The sequence below is a fragment of the Equus asinus genome, chromosome 2 (genome assembly GCF_041296235.1).
Source record: "Equus asinus isolate D_3611 breed Donkey chromosome 2, EquAss-T2T_v2, whole genome shotgun sequence".
NCBI classification, from domain to species: domain Eukaryota; kingdom Metazoa; phylum Chordata; class Mammalia; order Perissodactyla; family Equidae; genus Equus; species Equus asinus.
The window spans coordinates 152272048-152294200 of NC_091791.1; the positions used below are offsets into that span (position 1 = coordinate 152272048).

A 22153-nucleotide genomic window follows, 5' to 3' on the forward strand; every position below is an offset into this window, starting at 1 on the left:
TAAGAGGGAAATTTATCACAGTAGACACATTAAAAAAAGAAGAAATCTCAAAATCAACAACCTAACTATACCTCAAGGAACTAGAAAAAGAAGAAAAAACTAAATCAAAAGTTAGCAGAAGAAGGAAATTATAAAGATTAGAGCAGAGATAAATGAAACAGAGGATAGAAAAACAATAAAAAAATAAACAGTTTTTTGAAAAGATAAACAAAATTGGCAAGCCCTTAGCTAGATTAGGAAAAAAATAAAAAAATAAAAAATAGGGCCAGCCTCATGGCCCAGTGGCTAAGCTTGCACACTTTGCTTCCACAGCCCAGGGTTTTACTGGTTCAGATCCTGGGTACAGATATGGCACTGCTTATCAAGCCATGCTGAGGCGGCATCCCACATGCCACAACTAGAAGAACCCACATCTAAAAATATACAACTATGGGGGCCGGCCCCATGGCCGAGTGGTTCAGGTCACGCGCTTCACTTCGGTGGCCCAGGATTTCGCCGGTTTGAATCCAAGGCGCAGACACGGCACCGCTCATCAGGCCATGCTGAGGTGGCATCCCACAGGCCACAACTAGAAGGACCCACAAGTGTAATATACAACTATGTACCAGGGAGCATTGGGGAGAAGAAGAAAAAATAAAATCTTTTAAAAAATAAATAAAAAATAAAAATATACAACTATGTACTGGGCTTTGGGGAGACAAAGGAAAAAAATAAAATCTTTAAAAAGAGAAAACATAAGTAAAAACCCAGAAACGAAAGAGGGCATATTACAACTGATGTCACAGAAATAAAAAGGATCATAAGAGATTACCATGAACAATTATACGCCAACAAACTGGATAACCTAAGAAGAAATGGATAAATTTCCAGAAACATACAACTTACAAAGACTGAATCATGAAGAAACAGAAAATCTAAATAGACATCTAACTAGTAAAGGGATTAAAACAGTAATCAAAAACCTCCCAAACAAAGAAAAGCCCAAGACCAGAGGGCTTCACTGGAGAATTTTACCAAACATTTAAAGAAGAATTAACACCAATGCTCCTCAAACTCTTCCACAGAATTGATGAAGAAGGAACACTTTTAAACTCATTCTATGAGGCCAAAGCTACTCTGTTCCCAAAACCAGACAAGGACTCTACAAGAAAGGAAAACTACAGAGTAAAATCCCTGATGAACACTGACGCAAAAATCCTCAACAAAATACTACAAAACCAAATTCAACAGCACATTAAAAGAATTATACACCATAACCAAGTTGGAATTATACCTGTAATGCAAAGATGGTTCAACATACAAAACTCAATTAATGTAGTATACCACATTAACAGAATAAAATATGATCATCTCAACTGATGTAAACAAATCATTTGACAAAATTCAATACCTTTACATGATAAAAAACATTCAACAAACTAGGAATAGAAGAAAATTATCTCAACACAATAAAGGCCATATGCGAAAAGCCCACAGGCAACATACTAAACTCAAGACTGAAAGCTTTCCCTCTAAGATCAGAAAAAAGGCAAGGATACCCACTCTCACTATGTCTATTCAACATAGGACTGGAAATCTGATAGGACTAGAAAACCGTGTAGGACTAGAGACACTGATCTGCCTAACTTCCAGAGGTTCACAAGTGCACAGGTAACCAGATCCTGCACATGAGGTGTCACCATTAAACCAACAAGCATTTGATAAAGGGCACACATTCTGAGTAGTCACTGGCAACTAGTCAATTAGACAAGAAAAAGAAATGAAAGGCATCCAAATTAGAAAGGAAGAAGTAAAACTATCTGTTTGTATGACATGATCTTTTTCTTTTTTTAAGATTGGCCCTGAGCTAACATCTGTGGCCAATCTGTTTTTTTCTTCTTATTCTTCTCCCCAAATCCCCCCAGTACATAGTTGTATATTCTAGTTGTAGGTCCTTCTAGTTCTGCTATGTGGGACACCACCTCAGCATGGCTTAATGAGTGGTACTAGGTCCATGCCCAGGATCCAAAATGGCAAAACCCCAGGATGCCAAAGTGGAGTGTGTGAACCCAACCACTTGGCCACAGGGCCAGCCCCTGACAAGATCTTTCATGTAGAAAATCCTAAAAATTTCACACACACACAAAAAACTGTTAAAATGAAAATGATTTCAGCAAAGTTGCAGGATACAAAAATCAACACACAAAAATCAGTTACATTTTCTACACACTAACAATGACTAATTCAAAATGGAAACTAAGAAAACAACCCCATTTACGATAGACTCTAAAAGAATAAAATACTTCAGAATAAATTTAACCAAAGAGATGAAAGATTTGTACACTAAAAACTATAAAACATTACTAAAGCAAATCAAAGAACATACAAATAAATGGAAAGACATCATGTTCATGGAGTGGAAGACTTAATATTGTTAAAATGTCCATACTACCCAAAATGATCTAGAGAGTCAATGCAATTCCTATCAAAATCCCAATGGTATTTTTTGCATAAATAGGGAAAAAGCCTAAAACTGAAATAGAAGCTCAAGGGACCATGAATGCCAAAACAATCTAAAAGATGAAAAACACAATTCGGGACCTCACACTTCTTGATTTCAAAACATACTACAAAGCAACAGTAATCAAGGCAATGTGGTATTGGCATAAAGACAGACATACAGACCAATGGAACAGAACGGAAAGCCCAGAAATAAACCCTCATGTATGTGATCAAATGATCTTCAACAAGGGTGCCAACACCACACAATGGGGAAGGGATAGTCTCTTCAACAAATGAAGAAATCTCCCTCGTGCTGGGAAAACTGGATATCCACATCCAAAAGAATGAAGTTGGACAGTAACCTTACACAATATACAAAAATTAACTCAAAATGGGTTAAAGACCTAAACATAACACCTAAAACTATAAAACTCCTAGAAGAAAACATAGGGGAAAAGCTTTAGGACATTGGATTTGTCAATGATTTCTTGGATATGACACCAAAAGCACAGGCAACAAAAGTAAAAATAGACAAATAGGACCACATCAAACTGAAAAACTCTGTGCATCAAGGGAAACAATCAACAGAGTGAAAAGGCAACCTACAGAATGGTAGAAAATATTTGTAATCATATATTTAATAAGGGTTAACATGCAGAATATGTAAGGAAGTCCTATAACTTAACAACAAAAATGACAATTCAAAAATGGGCAAAAGACTTGAATAGACAATTCTCCAAAGAAAATATACAAATAGCCAACAAGCATATGAAAAGATATTCAACATCACTAATGATTAAAGAAATGCAAATCAAAACCACAATGAGATATTACCTCACGCTCATTAGGATAATCACTAACAAAATAAGAGAAAACAAGAGTTGATGAATATAAATAAAAATTAGAACCCTAGTGCAGTGTTGGTGGGAGTGTAAAACTGTGCAGCCGCTATGGAAAAACAGTATGGAGGTTCCTCAAAAAATTAAAAATAGGATTACCATATGATCCATCAAAATCTTCCTTCTGGGTGTATAACCAAAAGAATTCAAAGCAAGATCTTAAAGAGATATTTGCACACCCATGTTCACTGTAACATTATTCACAATAGCCAAGAGGTAGAAACAATCCAAATGTCCATCAACAGATGAATAGATAAAGAAAGCGTGGTATATACATTCCATACATACAATGGAATATTATGCAGACTTAAAAAAAGGGAGGAGATTCTGTCACATGCTAGAATATGGATGAACATGAAGGACATTATGCTAAGTGAAATAAGCCAGTTACAAAATGACAAATACTGTATGATACCACTCATATGAAGTATCTGAAGTAGTCAAAATCATAAAAATGGAAAGTAGTAGACAGATGGTTGCCAACGTCTGGGAGAAGAGGGAAGGAGGAATTAATGTTTAATGGGCAGAGAGTTTCAGTCGTGCAAGATGAAAAAGTTCTAGAAATCTCTTGCACAACAACGTGAATACACCTAACACTACTGAACTGTACACTTACAAATGGCTAAGATGGTGAATTCGTTATGTATTTATAACCACAACTAAAAATAAAATAATTTTTAAAAATACATTTGGGGCTCTTTACAGCGCTCCAAAGCAAAAAGAAAAGTACTGTTCTTTTCTTCTCTATACCTTAATATCATTTACAACCCTTTCTTATTAAAGAAGTATGGACCACAGAGAACCACATTTCCCACTGCCACGCAATGAACCTATCTTTAATGAAAATTCTTACTGACCCCAGAATCATCACCCTAATTTTTTAAAATACACATTAGAAACCAATATACTAGTCTGAAAAAGGAAATGAAGGGGGGAAATTTGTGAAAAAGGAAATGAACATACTTAAATATAGCCTCTACAGACTACAAACCTCATGAAGCAACAATCAACATATACTGTATACCCTGTCGCCAACTTCATAAATATTACTAAAGAGGGATGTCTCGGAAGAAGGCATTGTGTAAAGTTTGATTAAAATACATACACTAAAAGTAGCAGATGCAAAAAGAGGATAACCAAAGAAATAAAGTAAGTGAGCAGGTGCGGAAGCCCTCTAAGCCCAGAATGAACAGGCACAAATACACAGCTTCAGCCTCGTCAGCAGGTGAGGAGTTACAGTCTTCTTTAATAAGATAATGTGAATAACTCAGGGCAGATAAAGTCATTCTCCTTAACCAAAAATAACTGCCCAGCTGCAGAGAACAGCTACTGCCTAAAAGAGACTGAAACTCATTACAGACACAGGGAACCTGAAGGCAAGAATCCTTCTGGATAGGATAGGAACTAGCAACCTGGGACACTTAAACAACATAACACAAAAATCATACCTACTACATCTCTTTGACAATCAGATGTCTAATGCATGCACTCCAACAAATAACTCATAGTAATCCAGGGTCTACATTATTTGGCATATGGAAACCTACCTTATGGTGGTGAGGAGAGGAATCTGAGAGGATATACAGCTGCTATCAAAGATTCTGCAAAATAAAAATCAAGAATAAGGTAACACACTTTTTATTGTTTCTTGAAATTTTTCTGAAATAACATCAGTGTATTTAACAAGATTTTCATTGGTTAATGATATAAAATACGATTGTTATTTTAAAAGATGTAGGATTAGGCTGTGACAAACCTTAGCTGGTATATTTAACAAAAGTTACAAGGAATATTATAAAATTTAGTGTTTATATAGTTTAGTGTGGAAATAATTTATTTAAATACTATTAATCCAAACTTAAAATGTACATTCTAAAGTGATAACCTGGACTCAAAAACTATATTCAGATTCACAGTCATATAGGTAATATATAAGGAATGTGATCTGAAAATGTACAAAATAACCTAAAAGTCCATGCATGTATCAATAGCAATTTCCCCATGAGACTCACCAGTTGAGGGTCTGATAGTGTCATTTCCAGGTGCTGGCAAGACTAAGACTGGCCAGCAAAGGGAGGACTTCTTGTAGGGCAGCTGGAGGAATCCAGAAGCCTCTGCCAGCTACCCAGGCAGAAAGAAACTAACCACATCTCCACCACCTCCCCCTTCTCCTTGTTCCTAGCTATTCCAGTGTAGTTTCTTGACACTAGACCTTACTGTCTAATTAGATTAAGAGAAAGTCAAATCACTAACAACTAATGTAACAAGAGTGAACTTTGCAGTACAAATAAACAGAAATGGGACAAACAGGTAGCTCTTGAGACAAAGGAAACTGTGTGGGTGGAAAGAGGACACTGCACTCCCATTGCCTGGTGACTAAATCTCTTAATGCACCACCTGGTAATGCTCACAGACTTTACCAGAAACTAAGTGAGGGCACCTGTCACACATACAGACCATGCTCCTCCCAAAAGATGGGTCTAAACAGAAATTAGGTGCCTTTCTAGAGCCTGGCCCACAGTATACATTCAACAGATACTTGTTGAATGAATAATGAATGAATTCCAAAATCACTTAAGATAAACCTCTCCTAAACTGAGAAATGCTTGCAATGTTAAAATCAGGATCCTAGAAGAGAACAAAATCATTTTCCTTCATGGTTGCACTTGAAATTCTCCACATCTTTTCTTATTGGCATTATTTTCTATTTTTGGTCCAACTGGTTTACATTACATTTTTAAATCCATTTTTAAGAAGCAGCATCAGAAAGGTACCAAAGCTGGGGCTGGCCCCGTGGCCGAGTGGTTAAGTTCGCAGGCTCTGCTTCGGCCGCCCAGGGTTTCACCAGTTGGGATCCTGGGTGCAGACGTGGAACCGCTCATCAAGCCATGCTGAGGTGGCATCCCACACGCCACAACTAGAAGGACCCACAACTAAAAAATATACAACTATGTACTAGGGGCTTTGGGGAGAAAAAGGAAAAATAAAATCTTTAAAAAAAAAAAGAAAGATACCAAAGCTAAAACCATAAAACTATATCCAGCAGTTTGTATAGAAGCCCAGTTTTTGCTCTTTTCTGCCTGCTCAGGGCCTGCGGCTCCACAACTTTCATTCAGCACCTTTCTCGTAGAGCATGTCCTACTATCCACAAGTCAGAGCTTCTCCCTAAGTTAAAATTATCTCCTTTCCAAGATATCACAAGCCTGGTTTCGTTGGGATTTCTGGAATTATTCAGAGCTGAAAGGGAAGCCTGACATCGACTCCCCAGGGCAGCTACTGACCTTCTCTGTCAATCTCAAGGAAATTTCCAGACCCCAAAACTGCTGAAAAGCCATTAAGTACAGGCCACAGATCTCAGGAACCTAGATATGGCTACAAAACAATAACGCTAACAATTTAATAAGGAGCACAGTGAACAAAGCTACTGGTTTACTGACGCAGTAGCTACCAACTCCTGAGATTCCTTAACAACATATTTCTGTCTTCCCAATTTACCTCAGCTTACAATCAGCACATGTGGTCACTACTCTGTTACCAGTAAGAGGTGAAAAATAGGCAGAGGCGAGGCTCTTTGTGTGTTCAGTCAAAGAAATCAAAGGCTGGTTTCCCTTGGGAGTCAGGCGCCTTGCATCATAAATATGAACATCCCTGTAATGGGAAGAATAATTCTCAGTGTTGCCACAGTCTATGTAGTTCGTCTCTAGAACAGCGCTAAAGATAAATTAGACACTCAAATGCTCATTACGTTGAAGAACAGTTAAGACAGAATCTTCTAATCTTCTCTATTAATTTTACAAACACTGGCATAGATAAAAAACAGTAGAAAAATTCCAAAACTATAGCATATATATGTAACCAGTGGGTACAGAGAGACAAGATTCTAGTTGGTTTTCTAATCTCTCCAAGAAAAAATTTAACAGAGACCAACAAGTTATAGATCACATATAACTTTTTGTTTTTTACAAGTTTTCTCAAAAGACTAGAAGTAAATGCATCTGATGCCAAGGAAAACAAAAATGTGTTTTTGTTTCAATGCTTTCAATATTTATTAAATCCCAAAGAATCTCTCATTTAAAAAAAATCACACTAAAAAGAACTTTAGTTGGTATAGAAAGGAAAATTATTTGGCCTGTGGGTATCACAAGGCAGATGTCCTTGACAACCAAGCTAAAACATTATTCCTAACATTAAAAGCCCTAAACCATAAAATTTTATGAAGAACATACCTCAATCCTGCAGTGATGAAATATTGTCTATGCACTGGGTGGACATGAACAGTTCTTATTTTTCTCAAAGAAGAACTGATAAGTTTCTCATAAGAAGTTCCAGGTGTCCGTCTATCCACCAATGACAAACTTCCATCCCAGTGGCCTACTACTAAAGAGGAGGCATCTTCTGCCAAGAAGTCAAAGGAAGAAAAGCTACTTCTTTCGTCTCTATATACCTAAGGATATAAGTAATAATCAACTTATATAACACTTCTTTTAAAAAAAGCCAATGCATAAATTCTTTGGTAAAAGAGTTATAAAACACCTTACCCAAACAACCTCATTTATCCTCCCATCATCCCCACAGGAAGCACAGGGCAAAATGATCAACCCCTTTCACAGAGATGAAACTAAGGTACTAATCAGCCTTGAGACTCGCCTGCTATCAAATGGCCCATCCACTCATGTCAAAGCTACATTCCAAATCTCTTAAATCCAATAAACCTCAGATACAGATCTGCTCTGTGAAACTTACTAGGAAATGGATTGGATCTGAATTCTACCCAACTGAAATACCTTCAAATAGCAAGTAACTTTGCCAACCAAGTCCAAGATATATGCCTGAATGCTCACCTACTTTTGATGGAAATGTAAACAGACACAAATTTTTGACAGCTAATCAGGTACATTCTACCAAAATATTTAATGCTTATACCAAATAATTTCACTAAGATATATATAAGGATGCCTGCAGCAAGGCTGCTCATAATAGCAATAAGAAGTAACCTAAATGTCCACCAAAAGAGATCTGGTTAAATAAATGATGGTACATCTCTACTTTGAAATATTGTGTAATGCCAAAAAGAATGAGGTAGATTTGTACTACTAACTGTTCAAAGTACTTTTTAAGCGAAAAAAGCAAGTTGCAAAAAAGTATGTATATAGTATGAATACATTAGCGCAAAGAAAAAATATATATATATGCTTGTAAGTATATGTCCACTTTCTGGAAGCACACACAAAAAATACAAGGGTTACTTCTAAAGAGTGGGAATGGGGGAAGCTTTACCCCCCCAAGGTAGCTTTACCTTGCATACCCTATCTACTGTAAATATTTTACCATCAGCAAGTATTAATATAATTTTTTAATCACTTATAACCCACAATACTATCACTTTGGGTTCAGGGCTCACACATATAAGGAATAAAAAATAAATGTGGTGGGGGCTGGCCCCGTGGCCGAATGGTTAAGTTCGCGCACTCCGCTGCAGGCGGCCCAGTGTTTCGTTGGTTCGAATCCTGGGCGCGGACATGGCACTGCTCATCAAACCACGCTGAGGCAGCATCCCACATGCCACAACTAGAAGGACCCACAACGAAGGCTACACAACTATGTACTGGGGGGCTTTGGGGAGAAAAAGGAAAAAAATAAAATCTTTAAATAAATAAATAAATAAATGTGGTAAGGCCAACCTTGGTGGCCTAGTAGTTAAGAGTAGTTAAGTTTGCCATGCTCTGCTTCGGCGGCCCAGGTTCAGTTCCCAGGGAGAGATGTACATCACTTATCTATCAGTGGTCACGCTGTGGCAGCAGCTCACAGGAAAACTAGAGGAAGACTGGCAACAGATGTTAGCTCAGGGTAAATCTTTCCCAGTAAAAAAAAAAACAAGTCGTAGAATGTGTCAGTATTCAAGTAAGAGAGAGTGACCACAATTCTAATTGCTGAATTTTATTTTTAATAACAAGTATAATTATGAACTGAGATTAACAAATTAATAAACTAAAGGCATCCCAACCCCCACACACCCCCAAAAACCCAATATACACAAATGAAACGAAGTACAGGAGCTTTAGAGTCAGACAGACCCAAGTGCAAATTCTAGTTCTGCCATTTACGTCCTTAAGCAAGCTAATAAATCTCTTTACCTCAGTTTTTTCAGCTGTTAAATGGAGATAACATTATCTATTTCATAGGGTGTTATAAAGGTTAATAATATATATATGTAAAGCACATTCAGGTTAATGCCTAACACGAGGTAACTGTTCAATCAGTAGTATCAGGAGCAAATTACTGATACATGCTACATCATGGATGAATCTTAAAAGCATTGTGCTAGGTAAAAGAAGTCAGACAAAAAGCTACACACTGTATGATTCCATTTACTCGACATTCTGGAACAGGGTAAATTACATTTCTGTAATAATGTAATAATCACATCAATGGTTTCCAGAGACTTCAAGAAGGGAGGGGAGACTGACTACAAAGCGTCATGAGGTAACTTTTTTGGATGATGAAAATTTTCTATACCTTGATTGTGGTCGTTGTCATACAGGTGTATACAATTTGCCCAAACTCATAGAACTGTACACCTAAAAATGTAAATTTTACCCTAATAAATGTGACTTAAAAAAAATAAGTAGAGAACTCTTAAAACTCTATACTAAAAAGATAACCCAATTGAAAAATAGGCAAAGGATCCAAATAGACATTTCTCTACAGAAATATAAATGGCCAATAAGCAGATGAAAAGATGCTCAGCATCATTAGTCATTAGGGAAATGCAAATCAAAACCACACGCAATACCACGTCATACCCATTAGGGCGGCTATAGTCACCAACAATAACAAGTGTTGGCAAGGACATGGTCAAATTGGAACTCTCATACATTGCCGATGAGTATGTAAAATGGTGAAGCCGGTTTGGAAAACAGTTTGGCAGTTCCCCAAAATGTTAACCATAGAGTTACCATATGACTCCACAATTCTCATATTGGGTATATTTGGGAATATACCCAACAGAAATGAAAGCATATGTCCACACAAGACTTGTGCATGAATGTTTCTAACAGCATTATTTGCAACAGTAAAAAATGGAAACAACCAAAATGATCATCAACTAATGAAGGGATGAGTAAAATGTGGTGTATCCATACAATGAAACATTATTCAGCCATAAAAAAAAGGATGACGTACTGACACCTTCTACAACATGGATGAACCTTGAAAACATTTTGCTAGCAAAAGAAGCCAGTCACAAAAGACTACAAATTGTATGATTCTATTTATATGAAATGTCCAGAACAGGCAAATCTATAAGGACAGAAAGTAGATCAGTGGTTGCCTAGGGCTGGGAGGAGGGGAAAACTGGGAGTATCTGCTAATGGACAAGGGGTTTCTTTTTAGGGTGATGAAAATATTCTAAAATTAGATTGTGGTAATGATTTCACAATTCTGTAAATATACAAAAAACCACTGGATTTTACACTTTAAATGGGTGAACTGTGTGGTATGTGAATTATATTTTGATAAAGTTGTTTAAAAAAATAAGTATAATCAGTTATTAAGTGGCTGATAAAATATAGATATACCTTTAAATTTCAAACTCCAACCTTCTTGTAAGAAGATAAACAAATACAAAAGAGAACATGACTTGCATAGACAACTTCATTGTTGTGCATTAAGAACCAAAGTGCTACCATTAAACAGTTTAAAGAGGACTTCACACAAATATTATCTCATTTAATCCACGACTGATAGCCTATTTATTTCTAATAAGGATTTGAAATATCAATGTTGCTCTTAGAAACCTATTTTTAAAAAGGTAGAGATAAAAATTCTAAGAAAAAAAGACACAAAGATACTGATAAGAAAAGAAACTGTTTCTCCTAATTGTCAGTAGTTAGGAAATCAAGCATGACCAACAACACAACATTAATAGTCTGGAAGTTTTTTTTTCATATGGTTATAAACAGACCTTAAGGCACTTAAACATCCTTACTTTTAAAAGAAAACCCAAGAACTATTAGCCCTCAGCAGGGAGAAAAAGCTTCCTCAATTGTAAGAAAGATCATTTTAGGAATACAATGAAAAGCAAAACAAAAGCAGGTACATACTATAATTATTAAAATGATTATTTTAAAACTCTTTTAAAAATAATTATGAATCACCTGTACAAGGAATATTAAAAAAATTACAAAGACATCAGAATCTGTTAATTTTGAGTACTGCCTTATATAAAAAATTAAGGCATAAAATTAGATCATAAATTATTTACAAAGCAACTTCAGTGATGAGTACCCTGTTCTCTTCATTGTCTATCACGTATAAAATGCTCTTATACTGAGGACCTCTAAAAACTTTAAAAGTCTCATTCAAAATAAGATAAAGGATAAAAACTCAGATCTAAACCATCATAAGTTTCATAAGATTAACATCTACAATAAAAAGAAAAGTTTGATTTGTAAGAATTCTCTTATTGAGAAAATCTGATACAGTTAAGCAAATTTGAAAGTTCACCTTAAGTAGTAGACCAAAACGTAATCACTGGGATCCAATATTGTGAGGATTCCTCAGGCCTTTTGGAAGCTTCTGGCCTACTCTGCCAGAGATCAACTGATTAGAAAATCTCCAAGGAATAGTCTGGTGATCTAGGTAGAGTGTCTCTGGAAGGATGGGTGGTCGTGAGTATGAGCCCACAGTCTTTCAACCATTCTTAAACAGGCTTCAACTTAACTTGACCTTGCAGGGGGGTTAGAACAGCCCAGGAACAGACTTTCTATTTATACTCAACAAGTGGTTACAAATAAACTTGGCCTAAGATGTTCTAAGATGCTGAATAAAACCAACTAGGTGTCCATTTCTTGCTAGAGTACAATTATACGACATCCAATGGCAATTCTTCATTCTAACTTCACCAGATAAAAACAGGTGAGCTAATCTCTTTACCATCACATATATATGGCATATAAGACACTATATATCCTAGCTAGAAGACTAGAGAAAACCAAATTTTGTAGTGTCTGTGTTATATTACAGGTCAAAAGTTTTAAGTAAGGGCCGGCCCCGTGGCCAAGTGATTAAGTTAGAGCACTCCGCTTCGGTGGCCCAGGGTTTCACCGGTTTGGATCCCAGGCGTGGACATGGCACCGCTCATCAGGTGATGCTGAGGTGGCACCCCATATACCACAACTAGAAGGACCCACAACTAAAAATACACAACTATGTACCGGGGGGCTTTGGGGAGAAAAAGGAAAAATAAAATCTTAAAAAAAAAAAGTTTTAAGTATAATGTAATGTAATACTGTTAAGTGATGAATTTCTCTATAGTCTTTCTTGCCACATTTAAGACTCATCTCCACAAAATTCACATCTGCAAAAGCCAGGAACAATGAACACAAGTATAATAATATTTCAATTTTTTCCCCTGAGTGAAAAAGAAGTACAAGTCTTAAGCCTAAAAATAGAAGAGTAAATTAATTTATTGAAAAGCTTTTTGCAAAAATGAAAAAATAAAAATAACATGAGCAAACACTCTGTGCCAGGCTCTAAGTACTATATTTGCATTAATTGATTTAATCCTTATGACAACCACATAAAGCAGATACTATTACTATCCCACTTCACAACTGAAGAAATTGAGGCACAAAGAGGTTAAGAAACTTGCAAAGGTCACACAAGTAGTAACACATGGTCTGGGATTTTAACTCGGGCAGTATAGTTCTAAAGTTCCTATTCTATACCACCTCACCCAATCTGGTATAATAATCATTCATGTAGCATCTCATAGAAAATCCAGAATAACATCTGAAGTCAACACATAAACACATTAATATTTACCTCATCAAAAACAGCTCTGGAAAAATCCCCACAGCGTAATGTGCCATCATAGCTCAATGACAGTATATGAGCTGGATTGGCAGGTGAGAAGTAAAGACAGCTAACTGGCTGACTATGGGGTTGAAAAACATAAATTCCATCTTCTTTAGGTTGGTGACTCTAGAAGAGAGTTGGGGGCAGGGAGAAAGACAAAAACTAGTGAAAAGTAGTAATATTTTCTACATCATTATGTCATTAACTATTTACATCTGTATTATATTGTCTTTTCTTAGTCTATAATTGTACCCACTCTCCCATTCAGAAAGTCAGAATTTGAAACTTTATGCTGTTACTATATTACTTTTTTCTAATTTTCAATCTAGCAATATTAAGTCACATTTATTTTAACTAGCAAACTAGTCTTTTCATAATACAGAGGGAAAAAATTACTGCTTATTATGACTTCAGTTCATGAAATCTTCAGGAAATGAGAAATCTACTCTTCATTTCACACACAGCATAATCCCTGACTATCAAAAACAGTATTAATACCACTACCACCTTACTTGCTACGTGTGCTTCTATATAATATGAGTATATCATTCTCAGCACAATGTTCATAAGGTATTTGGTCCTGGCACAAAATAATCATTTTTTAAATATTTTATCCCCTAAATACACCATGAAAATTCATGTATTTGAATTTCCACATTAGAGTTACTACTTCTAAGGATTATCCTTTCCACAACTGTATTACCTATTCCTAAATCATCACTTGTCAGATTTGAATAAGTTATATTCCTATGCCACATGTTATATTATGAACCAGATCAACTATCATCTCCAAATCTGGCTTAGTCTGCTCTGAAATACTCAAACATTGTTTTCTTTTTTTATTTAAACTTTAAAATAAACAGAAGAACTTTTAAAAAGGAAAGAAAGAAAAAAAATTCCAATTACACACACCCCTCCTCCTACCCCGGGTTAATCACTGTTAACATCGTGTTTATAGCATTTATTTTTTAGAAAAACAAAAGTTTCCATTGTTATAAAGAACCCAAAAACTATGCAAATATACAAAAAGTTTTTAAAAATCACTTCAAATCTAAAATTAACCAAAATTATCATTACAGATATCTCTATACGTACTTCTGTAGACAGAATGACAGAGGAGAAATTTAGGAAAAAATCAGACCATGCTATATACGCCATTTTTAATATTATTAAATTTAACTATACTTCAAAATAATAAAATAAAATCAGTCTAAAGGAATTTCTGAACTTTGAGTATTTCTTTATAAGAGATATCTCCTAAGAAAAAAGTATAAAACATAAAGCAGTTTTAGTCATTATGCTTTTTTATTTTTTTAACTATGTCTCAATTTTAGATGATTTCTATTGATTGAGAACATTATTCTCACTCCTCCTCCAATCTTCCCTTTCTCCATCTCTATATTTTGTTATATTATTATTTTTATTTTGTCCAGGTTGATAACATTCACATCCAGTTCTGTAACTATAATTCATACAGCTGTTTAATATTACGTTCTGCATTTAAATGGATTCAACACTCATGATTAATTCTTTTCTCTAGCTTCTCCATTCTTAATTTTGATTTACTCTTAATTGGCTGAAATTTGCTGTCAAGCAGGTTTTTTCCAGATGAACTCACAGGTCTTGAATTTCTTAAGTTTTTTCACAATTGAGAACACCCACCTGCTGCCTTTATATTAGAACAATCTCTTGTGCTGGGTAAATATTCCAGGGCTACCCTTCCTTCCCTCAGAACTTTGTAGACATTACATGCAATGTTGCTGTAGAAAACCATGGCAAGCCTGTCTTTTCACCTTGAATATAATTTGTTTTTTCTGCCTGAAGAATTCTTTATCCTTTAAGTTTCAAATTTTCCTAGGACATGGTGTATACATTCAATCTGCCAATTCAAATCTGTCTTTGCAGAAAAATTCTCTTTGAATATGTTTTCTGTTCCATTTGTTGTGTCATCTTTGACTGTCTTTCCCTTTCTATTGGCTTGTCTCTTAAAGCTTTCTCATCTGTTTGAGATTACCTCAGATCTTTAATGTCTGTAATTTAATTTTCATTAATGCCTATTCTGTTCCTTGTTTTTGTCTAATTTATTAGTTTCATTGATCTTCAATTTGTTTCCTTAGTTCTGCAATCTCCTTTTTCATCTCATTCTGTTGTTTTATCATCTTATCTTTGAGTCATATTTTACCAAAATAATGTTGTCTTTAACTTACTTCATGGCAGCACTGTCCAAAGGACTTTCTGAGATGTTCTGTATCCACTATGGTATCCACTAGCAATGTGTGGCTATTAAGCACTAAAAATGTGCCTAGTTTAACTGACAACTGAATTTTCTATTTAAATGTAAACAGTCTCATATGACTTGCAGCTACTGTACTGAACAGTGCAGTTCTACAGCCTGGAGCAACCATGGAAAATTTCCTTCCTTTCCTTGAGTTATGTTTTTCTTCTACATCTGTCTTTGCATGCTAGGTTCTTTGGCTGTTTTTGTGCTAGCGTTTGTCTAGTTGCCATGTCATTATTTTTGTTTTCATCATGCTTGAATTGCTCTGTCCATGTTAGTTTCTCCGACATAATATAACATACTGACTCTTTCTCCTAGTATCTTATAACCAGTTCGTTTTTACCTCAGACAAGCACAGTCTTTTACATAGCCAGGAAGAAAGATGGAGGCCGGAGGAGGGAGGTGGATAGTTGGTTTCAGCTGAAACAGCACACAGGAAGGTCAAGATATTGGTTTTAGACTAGCTCAATCTGTTAATGGGATAGCCAAGTGTCCTGGAACATTAGAAGGCTGAGAGAGATACTGGACTACAGAGACCTAGTAATACAGATTTTTGGAGTCACAAGGAAAGACATAACAAACAGACTTTCCTACATGTCTTCAACTCTGTACAGATCAAAGCAACCTGAAAAGATCTTCATTTGACTATGTTAATTCTCTATTTTTTCTTTTCAAAGTTCTTCAACAAATAGTCTTTACCGATTGCTTCCATTTCTTCCACTACCCCATTCTTTTTTACTCTCCTAAAGTCTGTTACCTTCCTTACCTCATCATTGAAGCTATTCTCTCAACTCACTAATGCTACCCTATTTTAAAAAAACCAATGGCATTTTCCCTGTTCCCATTCTTCTGACTTCTCTGCAAGAAGCCCTGTCAAACTCCCATCCTTGAAACTCATCTCATAGCTTGTACAACCTGATACTATTTCTGGTCCTCTTCTCATTTCTCTGCTTCTGTTTTCTTTACCAAATCCTTTCACCTCCTCCTGCCACTCATATCTTATCAAAATAAGGGAGAGCCTATGTTCCCAAAATAAGAGAGAAGTTAGTTCTTATTTCTGAATCAGTAGACTGAAACACATGGGAAGAGAGACAAGGGACATACAGAGCAAACATAAAATGAGTGCTAAAATGGCAGCATTAAGCCCTCATATATCAATAATCACTGTAAATCTAAATAAATGGATTGTATTCTCCAATCAAAAGACACAGTGGCGGGATGGATTAAAAAACAAGACCCAACAATATGCTGCCTCCATGAAACACATCTCAGCTGTAAAGACAAACACAGGCTTACAGTGAAGGGATGGAAGATGATACTCCAAGCTAATGGCAAACAAAAGAAAGCGGGGGTTGCCATACTTATATCAGACAAAGTAGACTTCAAGATAAAACAGGCAATGAGAGACAAAGAGGGGGCAGTATACAATGATAAAAAGGACACTCTACCAAGAAGACATAACACTGATAAATATATATGCACCCAACACAGGAGCACCAAAGTACATAAAGCAACTATTAACAGACCTAAAAGGAAATATTAACAACATAACAGTAGCAAGGGACCTTAACACTTACATCAATGGATAGATCAGACAGACAGAAAGTCAACAAGGAACCAGTGGAATTAAATGAAAAGCTAGAGCAGATGGACTTTACAGACCTATATAGAACACTCCATCCAAAAACAGCAGAATACATACTCTTCTCAAGTGCACATGGAACATTCTCAAGGATAGACTATATGCTGAGAAACAAGACAAGCCTCAATAAATTTAAGAAGACTGAAATCATATCAAGCATCTTTTCTGACCAAAATCTATAAAACTATAAAACTAGTACTCAACTACAAGAAAAAAGCTAGGAAAGTGACAAATATGTGGAGACGAAACAACATGCTACTGAACAACCAATGGATCATTGAAGAAATTAAAGAAGAAATAAAAAAATATCTGGAGACAAATGAAAATACACCATACAAACTCATATGGGTGGCAGCAAAAGCAGTCTGAAAAGGGAAATTCACAGCAATGTAGGCCCACCTTAAAAAACAAGAAAAATCTCAAATAAGCAATCTTAAACTACACCAAACAGAATTAGAAAAAGAAGAACAAACAAAGCCCAAAGTCAGCAGAAGGAGGGAAACAATAAAAGTCAGAGCAGAAATAAATGAAATTGAAACCAAAAAAAAAAAAACCAACAGTAGAAAGGATCACTGAAGCTAAGAGCTGATTCTTTGAGAGGATAAATAACATTGACAAACCCTTAGCCAGACTCACTAAGAAAAAAAGAGAGAAGGCTCAAATAAATAAAATTATGAAAGAGGAGAAATCACAACAGATACTAGAGAAATACAAAGGATTACAAGAGAATGCTATGAAAAACTATATGCCCACAAATTGGACAATCTAGAAGAAATGGATAAATTCTTAGACTCATACAACCTCCCAAAACTGAATGAAGAATAGAGAATCTGAATAGACCAATCACAACTAAGGAGAGTGAAACAGTAATCAAAAACTTCCCAAAAAATAGGGGCTGGCCCCGTGGCTGAGTGGTTAATTCGCGCTCCGCTGCAGGTGGCCCAGTGTTTCGTTGGTTCGAATCCCATGCGCGGACATGGCACTGCTCATCAAACCATGCTGAGGCAGCATCCCACATGCCACAACTAGAAGGACCCACAGTGAAGAATATATACAACTATGCACCGGGGGGCTTTGGGGAGAAAAAGGAAAAAATAAAATCTTTAAAAAAATAAAAAAATAAATAAAATAAATAAATAAATAAATAAATAAATAAATAAAAACAAAAGTTCAGGACCAGATGGCTTCTCTGAAGAATTATACCAAACCTTCAAAGAAGATTTAATACTAATCTTTCTCAATCTATTCCAAATAGTTGAAGAAGACGGGACACTTGTTAACACATTTTACAAGGCCAACATCACCCTGATCCCAAAGCCAGACAAGGACAACACAAAGAAGGAAAGTTACAAGCCGATATCACTAATGAACATAGATGCAAAAATCCTCAACAAAATAGTCGCAAACCGAATACAGCAATAAATTAAAAAGATCATACACTATGATCAAGTGGGATTTATACCAGGGACACAGGGATGGTTCAATAACCACAAACCAATCAACGTGATACACCACATTTACAAAATGAGGAATAAAAAATGCATCATCATCTGAATAGATGCAGAGAAAGCATGTGACAAGATCCAACAGCCATTTATGATAAAACTCTCAATGAAATGGGTATAGAAGGAAAGTACTTCAACATAATAAAGGCCATATATAACAAACCCACAGCCAACACTATACTCAACAGGAAAAAACTGAGTCATCCCTCTGAGAAGAATAACAAGACAAGGGTGCCCACTCTCACCACTCTTTTTCAACACAGTACCGGAGGTCCTGGCCAGAGCAATAGGGAAGAAAAAGTAGTAAAAGGAATCCAAATAGGCAATGAAAAAGTGAAACTCTCACTGTTTGAAGATGACATGATTTTATACACAGAAAACCCTAAAAAATCCATCAGAAAACTATTAGAAATAATCAACAAATACAGCACAGTTGCAGGGTACTAAATCAGCTTACAAAAATCAGTTGCATTTCTATACTCTGATAACGAACTAATAGAATGAGAACTCAAGAATACAATCCCATTTACAACTGCAACAAAAAGAACAAAATATCTAGGAATAAATTTAACCAAGGAGGTGAAAGACCTATACAATGAAAACTATAAGACATTATTGAAAGAAATCGATGATGACATAAAGAAATGGAAAGATATTCCACACACATGGATTGGAAGAAGAAACATAGTTAAAATGTCCATACTACCTAAAGCAATCTATAGATTCAGTGCAATCCCAATCAGAATCCCAATGACATTCTTCACAGAAATAGAACAAAGAATCCTAAAATTCATATGGGGCAACAAAAGACCTCAAATAGCTAAAGTAATCCTGAGAAAAAACAACAAACCTGGAGGCATCACAATCCCTGACTTCAAAATATACTACAAAGCTATAGTAATCAAAACAGCATGGTTAGGGCCAGCCCCATGGCTGAGTGGTTCAGTCTGTGAGCTCTGCTTCAGCAGCCCAGTGTTTTGCCAGTTTGGATCCTGGGCACAGACGTGGCACTGCTCATTAAGCCATGCTGAGGTGGTGTCCCACATAGCACAACCAGAAGGACCTGCAACTAGAATATACACCTACATACTGGGGGGCTTTGGAGAGGAGAAGAAGATTGGCAACAGAAGTTAGCTCAGGTGCCAATCTTAAAACAAGAAAACAGCATGGTACTGGTACAAAAACAGGCACATACATTCATGGAACAGAATTGAAAACCCAGAAACAAAACCACACATCTTTGGATAGCTAATCTTCGACAAAGGAGCTAAGAATACACAATGGAGAAAGGAAAGTCTCTTCAATAAATCTTGGGAAAACTGGACAGCCACATGCAAAAGAATGAAAGTAGACCATTATCTTTCACCATACACAAAAATTAACTCAAGTGCATCAAACACTTGAAGGTAAGATCCAAAACCCTGAAACTCCTAGGAGAAAATATAGGCAGTAGACTCTTTGACATTGGTCTTAAAAAGCTGTTTGCAAATACCATGTCTACTGGAACAAGGAAAACAAAAGAAAAAATAAACAAGTGGGACTTCAGATTAAAGAGCTTCTGCAAGGCAAAGGAAACAAGAAACAAAATGAAAAGACAATCCACCAACTGGGAGAAAATATTTGCAAATCATATATGCAACAATGGGTTAATCTCCAAAATATATAAAGAACTCACACAACTCAACAACAAAAAAATCAAACAACCTGATCGAAAAATGGGCAGAGGATATGAACAGACATTTCTCCAAAGAAGTGTCAGATGGCCAATAGGCACATGAAAAGATGCTCAACATCACTGATCGTCAGGGAAATGCAAATCAAAACTACACTAAGATATCACCTTACACCCATTAGAACGGCTATAATAACCAAGACAAAAAATAGGAAATGTTGGAGAGGTTGCGGAGAAGAGGGGAACCCTCACACACTGCTGGTGGGAATGCAAACTGGTTCAGCCACTATGGAAAACAGTATGGAGATTTCTCAAAAAACTAAAAATAGAAATACCATATGACCCAGCCATCCCACTACTGGATATCTATCCAAAGAACTTGAAATCAGCAATTCAAAGATACCTCTGCACCCCTATGTTCATTGTAGCATTATTCACAAAGCCAAGATGTGGAATCAACCCAAGTGCCCATGGATTGATGACTGGATAAAGAAGATATGGTACATATATATACAATGGAATACCACTCGGCCATAAAAAATGACAAAATTGTCCCATTCACCACATGGATGGACCTTGAGGGTATTATGTTAAGCGAAATAAGCCAGATAGAAAAAGACAAACACTGTATGATTCCACTCTTATATGGAAGATAAAGAAACACATAGACAAAGAGAACTATTTAGAGGTTATCAGGGGGAAGGAGGGTGGCAGGGTGAGCACAAAGGGTGAAGGGGCACATCTATAAGATGACTGACTAATAATAAGGTACAACTGAAATTTCACAATATTGTAAACTATCATAACCTCAATAAAAAAAAGAAAAACTCCAAAAAAATACAAGTCCAGGACCAAATGGCTTCTCTGGAGAATTCTACCAAACACTCAAAAAAGACTGAATACTTATCTTTCTCAATCTATTCCAAATAGTTGAAGAAGATGGAATACTTCCTAACACATTTTACAAGGCCAACATCACCCTGATCCCAAAGCCAGATAAGGACAACCTAAAGAAGGAAAATTACAGGCCAATATCGCTGACTAACATAGATGCAAAACTCCTCAACAAAATATTGGCAAACTGCATACAGCAATACATTAAAAAGACATACACCATGATCAAGTGGGATTTATACCAGGGATGCAGGGATGGTTCAACATCCGCAAATCAATCAATGTGATACACCACATTAACAAAATGAGGAATAAAAACCACATGATTATCTCAATAGATGCAGAAAAAATGACTGGAATCATCCTAAGCAGATCCCTGAGAAGATATTTTGATCCAGCTTAGAAACTGTATTTTAAACATAATCAGGAAACTAAGAACTTTGTGTGAGCTTTTCACACATACACTTAAAGCTGTAATAAAGTTTCCTGGCAGTTAGTTCACGCTCAGACGACTAATGATATTCAAGCTAAAAATGTTAAACTTCTATAAAGCAAATTTAAACTCCTCTATATTTCTAAAATTTGGAATCACAAAAGCACAAAACTATAAACCTCAAGTAACATCTATAAACACATGGCTCTAGGCTATTCTCTTGCAGACTATTTGCTTCAGTCAAACTTTAATATTTTCAAAAAATTAATAATAACTTACCAAATCCCAAAGTCCGACTTGCCCAGATTTGGCCCCAGCTGCCAGCAAAGTTCTAGTTTCTGATGGGTGGATAGCTATAGCGAATATTGGGCCTTTGGTAACTTTATTAACAGTATCTTCACTGATGACCATGCCACTTAAACTGGCTTTGTAGCTGAGAACATTAAAAATTCAAATTTTAGAAGTAAAACCAATCTCAATAGTCAAAATAA

At 36.0% G+C, this 22153-nt stretch overlaps 1 protein-coding gene across 6 annotated transcripts in view; it reads right to left on the bottom strand.

Annotated features, from left to right (window-relative positions):
* WDR76 (WD repeat domain 76) overlaps positions 1–22153 on the bottom strand; it is a 63704-nt gene that overhangs the window by 3801 nt on the left and 37750 nt on the right. For all 6 annotated transcript variants that reach the window (XM_070502400.1, XM_044764999.2, XM_014847089.3 and 3 more), the window contains 5 exons: positions 21942–22095; positions 13206–13364; positions 7607–7824; positions 6876–7028; positions 4928–4981 (listed from right to left, as the gene is read on the bottom strand). In XM_070502400.1, coding sequence (XP_070358501.1) covers positions 4928–4981; positions 6876–7028; positions 7607–7824; positions 13206–13364; positions 21942–22095 — 738 coding nt within the window. The remainder of the gene's footprint in view (positions 1–4927; positions 4982–6875; positions 7029–7606; positions 7825–13205; positions 13365–21941; positions 22096–22153) is intronic.